The following is a 16,220-nucleotide window of genomic DNA, read 5'->3' as shown; positions in this document are numbered from 1 at the left end:
TAAATCATAAATTTGGAGATATTGTTTTTGAGCTACTATAGAAACTAAGGTATTAATTACAAATATGTTATGCATCGACAAAGCAAATAACCTATAATCTGAGGCAGTTCAAATAAAATAAAAAGTTTCATGTAATATGAACTTTATATTTAATAATAATATTATTAAACGCAAATCGTACGATTCTTATTAACAAAATCATTAACTCCTTTGATTTCGTTTTATTCTCTCCTAGAGAATTATTATTAGTACTGAATATTTACATTTGTGTTATGACTGTGATAAATTTCTAATGTTATAAAGTGTACTAATGAACAAATAATATTTTACCCCCTAATGATGAATATGGATGAAGAACAATGTGTAGAATAAAAAATTTTAATTACTTTCACAATTTAAAAAAAAATTAAATAAATAAATTGATAAAATAATTTCCAGAAAAATTAGTTGAAAATTAATTTCAAGAATTTTCTAAAATTAGAAATTTACTTTTTATTTCAAGAATATGATATAAATTGTTCAAACTATTGTCCCTGTAAATATAATCATTAGATGCTTAATAAAATAACTACTAAATATCTTATTTTCAAATAATAATATAAAAGAAATAATAAATAGTGTTATGCTAAATAATGTATAGTTCTATAATAAAATTTGTATAAATTTCAAATAAACTATATATTATTAATTTGACTTACTTTTGTATATAAATAAAATTTAGAAACAAACTTAAATACAGTTAAAACGCGATATTAAATATAGCACGGCAAGATGTATCAAGAACATTATGGAAATACTTAAACATAATGTTGTCTTGTAAATAATGAAAGAATAATTAAAACAATACCTTTATTCTATTAACAAATATATTTTGAATTTTGTTGATTGGAAACGTACGATTTGATAAAGCATTAAGTTAATTAAATTATCCCATGTATTGATATCAATAACATATCCAATATGATAGCCAAAAACAATTCGTCTCCAATATATGAAAAATGCATTTTTAGTATGTGCCAATTACGACACTGCCACCATGATTTTGTCGTTTATATTTATCAACACGTTTTTTCACTTTTTCTTTCCTATCTTCATTTACGGTTCTCATGGTTTCGCAAAGGGCCCGATCAATTTTTATACATATCGACAACCAAGCTCGTGCGAACCTTACATCTCAAGAATTTCTTCATATCTTTTCGGTTTTATTTACTGTGATCATGAGTTTTTTAAACTTCCTTCATATTTCTTGTTTCGAACATTCTTCTTGGTTTTAGCCTCAACCTTCTGCTCACATTTAGTAACCAATCCCTCATGAACCGCTACTTTTATATCCGCCATTGTTCTTCCGTTTTCTGTAAGTTTCTCTGCATATTCATGTTTTTTCTTCAATATGAAGTAGCCCTTTTCTTCTCGTTTGAGGACTGTCACTTTTGTTCTTAACAGTCAATTCTTGGATCAGGCACATTGGTACTGTATAAACAAATGATTATTTTTGTTGTCACCATAGTCGTTGTCAATATTGGTATTGTTGTTAACCATAAATTGAGTTGCAAAATATCGATATAATCATTACAACATTGTTGCTTCAGTGTTATAACTTTCTTGATTGATCTTCCTTTCAATAGAACTATATTGACCAGATGAACTATCCATAGTCATTTTTTTATCAGAGACAAGATAAGGGCTGTCAGAGGTATACCGTCTTTCATATTGATTTTCATTATATTTTTTTTCAACTGATCCATATTGACTTTCCATTGCAGATCGATATTGATTCTCTTTCATTTTTTTTTCTAAGGTACTTTGTGTAGAATGGACTTTTTCTGGACTGATCAGAGTCTGTCTATCAGAAAGTTGGCTCATATTGTGCGTTGTAGAATGCAGTTGGTACATGCTGTAATTCATCTGTGACTGGGTTTCATAAGCTCTGGTTTCATACCTGGTTGTATAACTCTCGTAACCGCTTTGTTCAGCATCTGTGTCAGTATCAGCTAAGTCTGGTCGATTTTTATACTTGGCCTGTCGAATGGCAGTGAGTCTTCCTCTAGCTTCTTCCAATTCTCTTTCGATACGGAGAACTTCAGATCTAGCATTTATCTCTTGGGCGATACCACCGACCATTCTGCGGTTCAAAATCAAAGATCTATCTTCTTCTTGTTGGATAGCCTGCTGGGCTGCTCGTACTAAATTGTCTGTAGCACGTTTTACAGCATTTCCAGCTGCTTGTAAACGTTTTGTGCTCTCGCTGTCTGGGTCAGCTTTTACTTTACAAGCAACCAGTAGTTGGGCTGTACTACTGGCAACTTGTTTTGCACTCGAAATCAGTTTTTCTTCAGAGCTAACACCTTGTACCAAAGCATTTGCTGACTCTACGAGACTATGGGTTGCAGCTGCGACCATTCTCGCAGCAGAAATTAGTCCTTCGGACCACTGGCCATCGTCAGAACTGGTTAGAGGTGTTCGGGAAACCTTTCCTGTTGCTATCAACTCCCTTTGAGCAGCACTGGCTGCTTTTATAAGTGCCGATGTAGCGGCAGCAATTGATTTGGCAGCTTCTAGGATCATTTCGTCGAAATTCATGTCTTCGTTTGCCTCCTATAACGTAAAAGTGGAAAATTAAACATGAAAAACTAATAATCAAACATGAAAATATTTGTCCAGTGGAAGTAATCTAATTAAAGTGAGTAGAAAATTTTAACATGTCTGGATTGTAAATAGTTCTTAGGAAAAAATGATTATCTTTATTTATTGCTGCTATTATTTATTTTAAACGTTATCAGGTCTAATGATTTATAGAATTATATATTAATTAAATCAGTCCATAACTAATACATTATTTTAATTATATTAAACTAAACACTTCACAACTATATGACTACATGAATATAATTAATATGTCGAAATCAAACCTAGGTTAATACTTTAGGAATTAAATTATGCATATAACTGCCTTTTATCTCACCATCCATTTGATTTCCGTTGATTTTTCTGACCACCATAATAATATGTTTGATTCCTGGTCGATTATTTAAAAAACAACCAAGAATATCAAACATATCTTACAGAAATCAGAGTGCTTTCTAGTTTTTCATGGAATTTGTCATTATCTACATCTTACAGACTAAGTTTTAATTTATAGAAACAATTGAAAAACAATATTTAAAAAACTTTCTAAATAAAAGAAGACATTTATTCCAGCACATTCCTCGTATAATTACCAAGAATATCTTTGATTCCAATTGCTTTTTACTGAATATGCAAAAACTATCTCTGTTAAAGCTGCTATTTTTTACTCTATTTGATTTAAATTGTAAAACAAATTATTATTAGCACTAATACTAATAATATATCTAAAACAGCTTACCTGTATACTTCTCCTAGGTCTTAAACTAGCAAGCTTTTTAGCAGCAGCATCAATACTGGCAGCAGCACCCAGCAACTCATTTTCTGCAATCACTGTAGGATCATCAGGATCCACCCAATCATTACCCTTCAGTAATTCAGCAACAGCTACTAATTCAGTGACACATTGTGCAATCTTCCTACTAATAGGAGGCAAAGTATGCTTTGCATCACCAGATCTTGAAGATATTTGTAAAATAGCTTGCAGCAATTCCCTGTAATTAATACCGACATCGTGACCAGCCTGAAGTGTTCTATCTCGTAATTCAGCAGTTTCTGCACAATTATAAGCTGCTCCTTTGCAAATGATCAGCATATCACTAATAGCTTTTCGCCCCATGTTTGCGGCTGCAATTATATCATCCTGTTTGCAGCTGTTTCCTGCGGCCACTGCTTTAGCAGTTGAAATAGTGATGCTCTTTGTGCAACGAACAAGGTCTTCTGGAGTCACATTGGTCTTCTGAATTTCTGCGGTGTTCAAGGCGCGGATTTCTTGCGCTATAGCTTCGATAGTTGATTCCAAAGCTCTGGTACCGCGAGTATGTTCATCTTCGACGGCTTTCACTGTCTTCAACAGGGATGTTACATTGGTCACCATCACCTGAAGATGAAAAGATAAAGAAAATTACAGTATGTTCTATTCATATTAGAGATGACAATCTGGGTACTGTTTTTTATGTACTCATTGTTGAAAATAAGTGAGAATTATTGATGAATTGATCCAAAAATCAACTAATTCCAATTAGTATTCACATATTTGTTAATAGTATTCATAAATAATAAATTTTGAATTACATGATTTTTAGATTACTGTACTCTAAATAAAATATAAAATATGTTATGGTGTTAATATTGTACAATGGTGGTCAGTCGAGTGTTCTGAATAAAACGGCGATGAGATGTTCTGCTGCACAAGAACCTTGAGAAAAGTTAATGTACTCCTTACATACAGTTAGTGAGTTTCTAATATTATTATTAGCCTCTAGATAAAACATTAAAAAAGGGGTTAAACTGATTGCTGCAAAATGAAATTAGAAAATAAAAGAAGCATAAAACTGACTTTTTTCCTCACTGTGTGTTCATCGAATGAATTTTTCAAAATTTTTATATCAAAATTAATGATTATATCTGATGTGACTTATTAATATCATCAGAAATTGTGGATAATCATCTTAACCACAGTTTAAACTAGTTAGCAATGATAAAAGAAATCTGGTCGAAAATGTTATTGTCATCCCAAATTCTTTCTAACAAACAGTGAACAACGTATTAATATCTGATTAGTTGACGAAGCATTAAGCACGATGCTATTAATCGTTAATGCACACACGTTTGCAAGTAGAATGTACGTACCTAAGGGTTGCTTTGTTTTTTTAAAAAAAATATTTGCCCATGGATGGATTAATGTACTCTTATAAAGGGTTGTGGCATAGTAAAAATTCGATGATTTATTTTCGTTGATTACAAGAGAAAAAAAAGTAACAGGAAAGAAAAGAGTTTAAGAAGGGGAGATGAAATATGGTACAAAGTATAGTAATACCTCGACTGTGAAGCACGATACAATTGTTTGCATAGGAAGAATGATGTCTACAAATACGAATGCATGTGAATGACTAAAAATGTAGCAGAAGCGCATCCTGTTATTACATTTCGATATTATTATTATTGAATTATTGTATTATTCGTGATCTTTTGTGTACAAGGAACTCTATACTATAAATGCTTCAATGTAACTCGACAAAAATTCGAATAAGAAAGGAACTGTTAAGTGCAAATTTGATGATCAAATTCGTCACCAAGTTCTCTTTATAATGGATTAGTAATTTTCCATTGGAATCTTTTGTAAATATTTTCTGTAAAGAAAAGCTTTTTAATACGTCTGTTTTCACCCTTTCGGTACTTTGCATTACTATATTTTCTTTTTTGATCTACTTTGGAAACCTTTTTTCACAACATCTTATAATTGCAATTTCTATGTAACAGTAAAGACGACTAGACTGCAAAATTGAAGCAGAAATGCAAAATCTACTATTTATTTAATTATTTTTTCCAGACTTCAATTTTAGATAAAAGAAAATGTGTAATTCAGTTGACTACAACTGGGACCAAAGATTTTTATTAATCAATATGGACCATTTCTCAATATTTCATCCAATAGTATATTATAAGTGCTTGGTACTAAAACTACCAAACCAGTTAATACCGCTGATCTCAGACTTTCCACTTTGCAGTTACTGGGAGAAGTGTTCATTATGTACTCATTTGTTTTCATTATATTACTTTAGTTATTATCATTATATATATTACGTACACATTATAGTTCTACTATTAATTCTTAGAATATCAAACCAGAGTGTTCTTTACTAAATGAAATTTCTAATTTCTCTTATATGAATAAAGTTATCTAACTTTCTTCTCTTTCCATTTTTTCTTATTAAAATTAGTAATAAGGTACATGAAAAAAATCACTAATAATACTTATTATTAAATTAGTAATCGTATTACTAATAGTTGCCCACAGGCAATGAAAAAGTTTATATTGGAATCTCTGAATAAACCTACTTTGGTATGTTAAGGCTCAAGAAGCATCTATGAGAAGTAACGAATGGAAAAATATTCATACATATATGTAACTAATAAATTGGAAAATGAATGGAAAGATAAATATCATTTAGAGAGAGTGAATGGCCATAAGTAATAAAAATCTTGAATTCTAATCACAATGTACCAAAAGGGTAAACATCGCATTTACTCAGAATCAATTGAAATGGCTGTAAAGAGCACGGCTCGACCAATGCTTCTCTACATGAGCAACAGCAAATCAGAAGTTCGCTGAGACGGTTGTTCGCTCTCTGATGCTGAGAGCAGACGTATCAGCTCCTCCTCTTGATCGGACACGAACCATTCGGACTCCGAGCCGCCGACGTCACTCAGAGGCATCAGCTGTTGGTGTAGCTGCTGTTCTAACACCTATCCGGATCGGCCAGACCAAAATCGTCAATGAAAACTCACAATTAAAGTCCACCAAGTTCGTGAGAAAATCTTTCGCTACTTATCATCGCGTGTAAAAAATCTCATCTCAACAAGCAAAACAAAGCCGGATAAGAATATATATGTATATGTTCATATCGTTGAAGCAAAAATCGGTTCTGCCTCACGCACATCTATTCTACATACTTTCCATCAAGGGAACACAGACCGAGTTTATAATATCACACACGCTAGAAAGAAAAGATGGAACATCGAACGAGTAGGAGAGTGCAAGGTGGACTTTAATAGTTTGACAGTGAACGTTCTTGATCGAGGCACGAACAATTCTAACAAATACGCCGGGTGTGCAAGGTCATCGAGAATTACTTCTGATTTACTATTGTACCATTTTATATCTTTTCTTTTTTTCTTTCCTTCTTTCCATTTGTTTCTTTTTCCTTTTTAGTCGGTTAGAGGTGAAATGGAACAATTTATCGATTAAAGTCCACCCAAAAAATAATGGGAAGTTGGTTCATGGTTAAGCGTGAAGACTAAATTTAGTGTGTTAACGAGAAACAACAACGAGGCACTGTTAGGTTCGACTTGATGGGATTCCAAATGTCCTGCTTTGATTTTTCCCTCTCTACATATTAATGCAATTTTTGCTGCGGTTAATACTGTTTAATCAAGCGTTTCCCAACCTAGATATTTTAATACATAAAATTATTATTACAATAGTAATATAATCTAAGTCAGTACTGTTACAATGATCTAATAGATCTAATGATTCAACGTATATTCAAAGATGACTAAAAGGATAAAATTTTTATCCAATACTTTGAAGTAAATATGATGATTGTAATTTGTGTAAAAGAAGAAGTTAGAAATCTTCTGGACTTTTTCACAAATTGAAATATAGAAAATATTACAAAATTTTCCTCCTCCGGAATACCAGCAACTTTTCTTCAGTACTAATTGGGAAATCAAGAACAAACACCCTGTTTAGTCACATACATGTATCCTCCATAATGCTCTACTTCCTGATGTATTTGGACGCTGCCATTCCATTACAAGCCTCTTCCACTCAAGCGTCTTTCCGAGACAAAGTTAATACTAAGCCAACAACAGAAGACTCCTTGTCCAACCGCAACACTGAGGTGAACACAAGTAAAGCGACAAGAAAAGGAATGATTTTTAAATAAATCATCTTACCTTGGCAGAGTCCTTTAAGTGTGCCATGCTGGGATCATTGATAGGTTTCCCACTAGCTGCTTTGGTAGCATGTATCAAATCTCCAAGTGCAGAAGCCACGTCTTTCACCGCGTTGATTAACATTACTTGAGCCTCGGGATTCTGACTACCCAAACTGGCCGCGCCATATTTGACCACTTCAGCGAGTTGAACGATGGTTGAAACAGCATTTTGTGCTGCGACTGCCAGCTGCTCTTGAGACGAAGCTGCACCCGCTACTAGTGTCTTAGTATCTTCAACGAGAGCCTTAGCTGTCTTCAAGATATTCTCTCTATGATCAGCAAAAGTATCGCCTTCGTTCTCTGCATGCAAAGTTCCAGCAGTGGCAAACATGATCGTGGTATCCAGGTCACCAATAATGCCGGACACAGTGCTTGCAGCATTAATGCACGCTTGGGTGCCTCTAGAACCAGCCTGCAGAGCAGCTAACACCTGGGATACTTTTTCTGTAACGATCTTGCTGTGTTCTGCTACTTCTCGTTGAGCGTAAGCGTCGCCTGGTGACATCTGACATGTTCCTGCTGCTCGTACTATGTCTGCACAAGCTCTACCAAGTTCTTGAACACCTGTTCGAAGTCTTGCAGATACGTCAGCGTTAGACGCGGCTGCTGATGCTCCGGATGTATCACGGGCTAGCTGAGTATACTTGTGAGAGATGTCCACTGCGAGTGGGCCTAGTCTGCCTACATCAGTGCTAGATTTTGTGGACTAGAATGAATGAAAATTAGACTTAATTACATGTAAGCTACATTAATAATTTTTGCTAATTTTCCTACATTCTTTTACATTAATTGATCACTCATATATACCTGAATACAGTATACACAGATAAAAATATTTAGAGTGGTATATAATACAAATAAATAGGTGAACATAATTATATTTCTGTCTTAATAATAAAAATTATTTATGAATATAAAAATTAAAGCAGTGTGTTTTCAGTAATAGCAAAAAACAAAATTTTTAATATTGATTATTTTGATTGATTTGATAATCCTAGTGTTAGAAATATACTTAAATTATACTTCTATTGTTCTTAAAGAAATAATGGCTAGTATAACATAACAATGCTACACGAATGTCAATCTAAATATTACAAGATCTCAAATAGAATATTTAAAGAGTATAGAAATATTTGAATAGTTATTTACCATTTCCTGTGCTAGTCGAGCAATCTCTTTAGCAGCTTCCACCATTCTAGTTTGATAATCCACGTAAGAATCCACGGTATCGATCGTAGACATTCTGTGATCTTCTAATCTAACCATAGCACGAGAAATTGTATCAATCAATCCGGTAACGATACCATTCGATGTTGAAATTGTCTCCAAAGTGTTTTGTAATTCTTGTAACGCATCTTTCATGGATTCCACTGTTTCGTCCACTTCCGCATGTAGATTGATAGCCTTTGGATTACCACCAGACTCCTTTGTTACGCAGACCAGTTGCAGAGCAGATTCAGTGACGGTTTTTGTTTGATCCAGTAGCACCATTTGTTGCTTCGAGTGTACCATGTTTGAAGCAGCACCAATAGCACCAGAAACTAGAGGCTCACAATACAAAGCAATCTGATTCACAGCATGTCCTACATTTTCGGCTTCGTATTTGGCAGCTGTTCGAAGAGGCTCCAGTTTTTCTCGTAGCTCGCTAGCACTACTTTCCATTTGATCGGTGAATCCTTGTACAGTGTTCTCTCTTCTTGGTACGAGTGCTTGTGAAACGGCACTGAGGGATGCAGCGTCCAGTTCTCGAATCCTAGCTGACAGTTTTTCAATCGCAGCATCGCATTCCTTTTGACCAGGTGCCTTGTCGCGAATAGAAGCAACTAAGGATTTGATCGAATCACTAACACTCTTGCTATGATTTGCTAATAATTGCCAAGTTGGAGGATCTTTGGGACTGACTGCTAAGCTTTTGGCGGCTCGCACCATTGCGCAAGAACCATCAATAATAGCTTTACCAGCGCTGGTTATTGGTTCTTGAGCAGCCCTAGCTGCGATAGATATCTTTGCAGGTTGACTTGCAAATTCAGGAGAACCAGCGAAAGTGCATAGATTGTCAACTGCTTCCAAAAGTGGCTTGGTAGCCTCTGCACACCTTTCTCTGTTAGCCTCAGAATAATCCTGATCTAACGCCTTGATCTCTTTCACTAGGGCTGACGTTGAATTGGCAACATCTTTGGCTGATTGAACAAAGTGTCGTTTGGCAACAGGATTGCTAGTTTTGTTTGAAGCTTCGCGGCAAGCGTTACAAAGAGCACTTGTATATTTAGCAATCATGGTAGCTGCTGAGAGGACTTGTTGTTCAGTGCTGGTGGGATTTCCTAAACTTTGACAACCAGTATGAATAGCCTGTGCAGCTCTGAGAAATTGAGCCTGATCAACTAAGCCTGGTTTTCCAGCCACCGATGTTGGGTCACTTACTCCTGCTAGATACGCGGCTTGAGCAGCTGCTTCTATTAATCCACAGATCGATGATGAGACACCTCTAACAGCTACTGAGAATTGTTCATGCTCGGACTTCTTTGCATGATTAGCTATGCCTGTCATTCCATCGCCAAGACTCTTACTCTTTTCCATTACTGTCTCAAGGCACTCAAAGTAACTTGCATCAGAAATTGGTTCGCTAGGATTGTCAAGAAGCGATCTCATTGACTGAATATTTCTGATGGCATTGTCACATTCATTTTGTCCAGGTGCAGCTGAAGTACAAACGTCAACAAGATAGTTGATGGAATCTGTTACAGCCCTTGCAGCTGCTGATAACTGATTCTTTGCGTTTGGAGCGCTGGGATCGGCTGCTACGGATTTGGCAGTTACTAAAAGTTTGCTGGATGTCATACTGACGTTCTTCAAAGAAACCACCATTTGGCTTCTGGTTTCGATAGCTGTCTGGCCAGCCATTTCCATACCAACACCCAACAAGTCTCCAAAAGCGTTGGTAAATTGCTTTGAAGAACTAGCCAGCTGCACAGGAGAACGCACTGATGATACTACGTTTGAAGAAGCATCGTTCAGGTTTGCAGCTGCGTTGTTCAGGTCACTTTGTAGTTGTCTGTAAGAGACAGATTAATAACTTGTATATTTATTATATTAAGACAAGAAGGTAATTGTAATAAACGATATATTACATCAAGTTAAACGCTGATTTAGTACTTGAAATTATTATCTGAATTAATAATGAAATTGTACTGATAATTATATTGAGCATAATTACCCAGTAAAAATAAAATAATTGTGCGATAAAAATTAATGAAACGAAGCATATTTTATATTTAATTTCTATGATATATATAACGAAAATTAAATTTCTACATATCGAATATTTTATTTTAAAATATTTAGCATGAGAATTTAATATTTAAAACTAGTTATTGGACATGTTAAATGCTTACTGCTATTCAAATTTATCGCTTACCATTATCTCTAGAGATTCAAATGTGTGTCAATGAATGATAAGCGAAATGAAACAACCAAAAGGTAACTAACTAATAGTGTACTATTTGATAACAACCATCTTATCAATCACCTAAACCGGCATACATACCCATAACTTTTATTGGTTTGCGGGAACTCATTCATGCCGAGGACTTGAGTCATTTCGTCGATATTCTTGATTGCGTCATCTACGTCTCTTTGTCCAGGTAAGCAAGACACACACTTATTCAGCGAATTCGATACATCCTTAGCAACTGCAGCTAAATTAGCTTCATTATCTATATTATCAGGATTTTTCAAAGCCCTTCTAGCTTCTTTGACTAGTCTTAACGACTTTAGAATCACATCATCAGCGGTCATCAGGACCTTCTTCTGCGTATCTGGTTGATTTGAGGTTGCAGCCACTCCACGAACAGCGTAAGTCAAATCTTTTAGAGCAGATGCTGTTTCTCTAGCTGCACTTCCAGTGTAATTCTCATTTCCTTGTTTAGCAGCAGATAAGAGCTGGGCCATAGCAAATCCTACGTTCTTCGACGTGGCGCCTAGTCGAAGAGCAGTGGTTTCTGTTGTCTCATCAGGTAATGGCCTCAAAGATGCAGCTTCTACGGCTCTATAGAACTCTCCCAATTCGTCTTTCAAACTATTTATCAATTCTTCAGCTGCATCTAATTCTAATCCACCACAAGCTTCCCTAGCACGCGTTACAGCGGATCTCAAATCCGATAGAGAAGCACCCAATTGCTGAGAAGTGTTATTCAGCTGTAGAGCAGAAGCTTGGTCTGTTACTGTTGGTAAAACTGCTCTGGCAGCCTTTACTACAGAAGTACCAGGTTGTAAGAACTGTTCAGATGCATTAATCAGGTTCAACTGTGCTGTAGAATTATCTGGTTGAGCCTGTGTTCCTTTCACTCCAGCTACAAGGTGTGGTATATGCTGTGCCATAGTGTGACACTCTATATTCAATTCCTCTTGACTACTTGGGTTTGTATTATGATGAACGGCACCTGTTGAAGCAGCAATACATTGAGTAGCAGTAGAAGCAGCTTGTTTGGCACAAGCTTCTAGTCTATTGATCAATTTTCTTCTCAAAGCTGGAGTAGCAGCAGCAGTGGTAGCTGCCCTCAATTCTTCAGCAGCTTGACGCAACTGATCTTGCATTTTAGCATCATGTGGACTACTAGCACATTGTCTAGCAGCTTCCACCATTTTAGCAGTAGCATCAGCAAGCACCTTGGCAGCAGCTAATAATCTACGCTGCTGTTCTGAATCAGTCTGCCTTTCTGCTTCACCCTTTATACTTTGAATCAACTGTGCTGTTGCTTGACCAACCACTCTTGCTTGTCTCACCATCTCACCAGCATCTCCAGTGCTAGCAAACAGTTTATCAGTAGCTATTAATATAGTCTCCACTGCTCCTTCCTGGATGGATTCTTTGGCTCGTTCTCCTCTGGTAGCTGTTTTAATGTGGTTCAACAAGTCGCTTAATGTTCTACTGACTTCACTGGCAGCCGCGTTCAGCTCCTTCATAAGATTTTCATCGCTGCATGTCTCATTGCAGACTTCTAATAGACCCTCAACAGCTTTAGTTACTTCACGAACCGCATTCATTAGCTGCGTTTGACAAGCTGGAGAGTGCAAAGTTGGCGCCACGACCTTTGCACAGGCAACTAACTGTGATGTTGCTAAAGCACATTGTGTGGCAGCTGAGATTACACGATTTTGAGTTGCAGAATCCTCACAGGTAGCTGCAATATTCTTTGCTTTCAGCACCAGAGCAGCAGTTGAATTAGCCACAGCCTTAGCCAAGGCTAATAGCATGTCTTGAAGCTCTCGATTAGCATCATTCTCTTCACCTATGGTTGTCAGCACCTGGTGTGAAGCTTCACCAACACGGGATGCAGCATTCAGCAAGTTCTGTCTTGGCTATAGTAAGTAAGGATAAATAATTAGACAAGAAGTTTAATAAATAAAGATATTAAGCAATTTATAGGTGAAAATAAATAAGAACACTGCAGGCAGGATGTATAAGTTTTCCTGAAATATAATTTCATAAAAGGTATTGAAAAGTAATCTGAATTGATTATGCTTGCTATCATATAAATGAGTTAAAAATATTCACTGAAATGGAACTTTCTCTGTATTATTTAATATAGAAAGCAAGTAAAAATGAACAAAAGCTTTCTTCTTTTTTTCACTTGGAACATATTTGTAATGAATATCCAAGTAAAATATTCAGCCAGATAAATGGCTAATATTACATAACTTGCAATTGCTTCCTGGTATAGGAAAAAAAACAAGTTAATCAGTTGTTGGTATTGCACATACTACATTTCAATGAGTTTTTTTAATGTACCTACTAGAATGCACATACCAAACATGATATTATTCCAGTGATTAGCAAACTAATGTTTATTTACTAATGCGTTTTATTATTTTTATTGCATCTAATTGTTGTCTCAGAGTATCTTATAACCAATTATAATTAATGAACGATTTTAAAAAATATGAAAATTGTAAAATTTAGATTGTGAAATTTTATACTTTGACTGCAATGTGCTCATGAGAAACATGTATTCATTATAACAAAAGGAAAAGTAAATATTTTTCTTATTCTTTCAAAATAAAGATAAACTAACTTGCATTATTATAATAAAAAAGTACTATAAATAATGCCAAAGTATTCCAAAAAGCTGCAAGTTAACGTTGTGCAGATAATTGAAAATGAAGCACAAATGGAAATGTACATAGTGGCTTTATAAAAACTGAGATCTGTAATAACTTGCGATATTGTATAATGTTCTCTAGTATTTGTGCTTACGTATCGGTCGTAGGAAGAAATCGCTACATAGAAAGGCTGCATAAAAAGGCACAGTTTAAGATCAGATCTCCAAAATTAATGAAGGCAATATCCAAAATCATGATTAATTTATACTGATTTCAGTTAGTGCTAAATATACCTAAATTTGTTGTAAATATCTATTTACAAATGGTACCTGTAATTTTTCCAATTTTTACCCAATTTTTGTACTTTCAACATATTGTTCTGTTGTATCTTTAGTTTGTACTATAAGCCATAACTACAGAGTAAAGAAAGTTTCATTAAAAAGTATTTGTCAAATGCTTAGGACTATGTATGAGCTTTTTAGGTACATCACTAAAAAATAAAAAATAATTATTATTCAAAATTTAATTTAGAAACTACTGAAAACTTTTGTTTGAAAGAAATTTCATTACTCATAAGTGGAAAATAGATTATTTCTTCTATTTACTGGATACTATTTTCTTAATCTATAATATTCTTAAACTTTTCCTATTCCCCAGAAATCAAGAAAACCATCAAGACAAAGGTCTTATGAAATTAACACAACAGTAGGTACTGTTATGAGTATAAATTGAGTATAAATGCGTATAAATGAGTATAAGTTTCTAAGATATCATCAATTTGAAAACAAATAACTTAATTTAATGAAACATTAAAAATATATTAACTTAATTAACAAAGTATCAATATCTGTATCAGCCTAACTTCTATTTACCAAAAGTTCCTAATATTTTCCAATCAAATCTTATCTGCACCATGCCTAACATCCCAAATAAAGATACCCAGAGGGCAATATTCCATACTAAATATAACATACGACCAAGTTTTCCTGATTTTTAAGAAGCTCATACAAAACATTTCACTGCTTGCCATGAAAGGATCAGGCCATAGTACCTCCTTAGTTTCAGGCTCTGTGGCCTTCAGCAAATCTGAGAATGCGGAGCAGAGCTTCCTCGCGGCATCCAGCAGCTTGTCTCCCGAAGACTCGTCATCCATCAGGGCGGCGATCATTCTGACACCCTTAGTCATCTCCGGGAGATTGGTGGCGATCGTTGTAATAGCTGCACCAACCGCTGTGTGATCCACGTCGTCGGCCGGGCCGGATGTCAGGGTGACCACTTGAGCTGTGGCAGCGTTCATCGCCGCGATCTGGGAGCCAACGTTCTGCTTGTGCGTATCGATCGTCTGTTCGATCCATTTCAACGAGGCTGGATCGGTACCCAGTTCCGGGAGCTGAGCCTTGCAGGATAGCTCGGTCTCCGCGATGTGGATCACCTCGTGACCAGCAGTGATAGTCGACAGTAAGGCACGTTGTGGTTCGGACAGGACGGATGTAACCTTGGTTTGTTGCACCTGATTGTGATGATATTAATTTAGTAGGTAATGGATGGTAGATGAATGAATCTATATGTTATATATTTTGTGATTTTGGAGACTTGAAGGCGTTCCATCTACTTGATCAAAATGTAACAATTGTCTCTAAGAATAAAGATTTTTCTAATACAGTAATATTTTTTTTTATTTTTATCTAATTGTCTGATCAAATAGTGATCAAGCTGAAAGAAAATAGTAGATAAAGTTATAGATACACTTTTTGTAAATAATTATTTTTTGACCGTTGGATTGTATAATAGAAAATAATTGGAAACTAATTAAACTTCAAAGGAAATTTAATAATTGCAAAAATTGACTTAATTACGGTATTTAAATTTTTATAGAAACGCTGCTATAACATGCAAACGCACAATAAATAAATTAAAAATGAGAAAACGAGCAATTTAATATTCTGAATTCATTCTTAACAATTTTTGAAAATTATACACCTTCAAGTTTTCAATTTTTAAATAAAATCAGTGCTATTACGAAATAATCGGTCCTCAGTGGCGGGTATGAAAAGAGAATTAAAAATGCATACTGAACGGAGTTGTATGCTGCATTGAAAAGCAAAATTTTTATGATACGGTATTAATTAATAAATTAATTAAATTTAAAAGAACTAAAAACACTTTCAAATCTCAGTGATTTTCTAATTTTAGTCACGGAAATAAAATTTAAAGAAATTAAATATAGAAGGGATATAACAAAAATTTATTTAATAGCCAATTATAAATAACTGAAAGTTGTATCATCGTGTACCTACTCTGTGTCCGCAATAGAAGGCGCCTAGCATGAAAACAAATTTAACCGTCAATTAGTTGTTTACGAAATTGTTCGATGCAACGAAATCATTTTATTATACTGAATTCTAGAACTTAAATACACCGGCGATATTCGCTGCGATCCATACAAAAATAGTTGAACTAAGCTACTACTATAACAAAGCGGTCCAGCAGCTCCTG

At 35.0% G+C, this 16,220-nt stretch overlaps 1 protein-coding gene across 4 annotated transcripts in view; it reads right to left on the bottom strand.

Moving 5' to 3' along the window:
* Positions 1-1,034: 1,034 nt before the first annotated feature.
* Positions 1,035-16,220, bottom strand: part of rhea (Talin_middle and talin-RS domain-containing protein rhea) — a 90,967-nt gene continuing 75,781 nt past the window's right edge. For all 4 annotated transcript variants that reach the window (XM_017902301.1, XM_017902303.1, XM_017902305.1 and 1 more), the window contains 7 exons: positions 14,776-15,234; positions 11,170-12,983; positions 8,775-10,677; positions 7,585-8,331; positions 3,365-4,003; positions 1,574-2,595; positions 1,035-1,470 (listed from right to left, as the gene is read on the bottom strand). In XM_017902301.1, the coding sequence (XP_017757790.1) occupies positions 1,437-1,470; positions 1,574-2,595; positions 3,365-4,003; positions 7,585-8,331; positions 8,775-10,677; positions 11,170-12,983; positions 14,776-15,234 (6,618 nt within the window). In that variant the 3' untranslated portion in view covers positions 1,035-1,436. The remainder of the gene's footprint in view (positions 1,471-1,573; positions 2,596-3,364; positions 4,004-7,584; positions 8,332-8,774; positions 10,678-11,169; positions 12,984-14,775; positions 15,235-16,220) is intronic.

The sequence above is a fragment of the Eufriesea mexicana genome, unplaced genomic scaffold (assembly GCF_001483705.2).
Source record: "Eufriesea mexicana isolate 0111107269 unplaced genomic scaffold, ASM148370v2 scaffold1801, whole genome shotgun sequence".
In the NCBI taxonomy this organism is placed as follows: domain Eukaryota; kingdom Metazoa; phylum Arthropoda; class Insecta; order Hymenoptera; family Apidae; genus Eufriesea; species Eufriesea mexicana.
The sequence above is the reverse complement of the archived record's forward strand: the minus strand, read 5'-3'. Positions and strand labels throughout refer to the sequence as shown.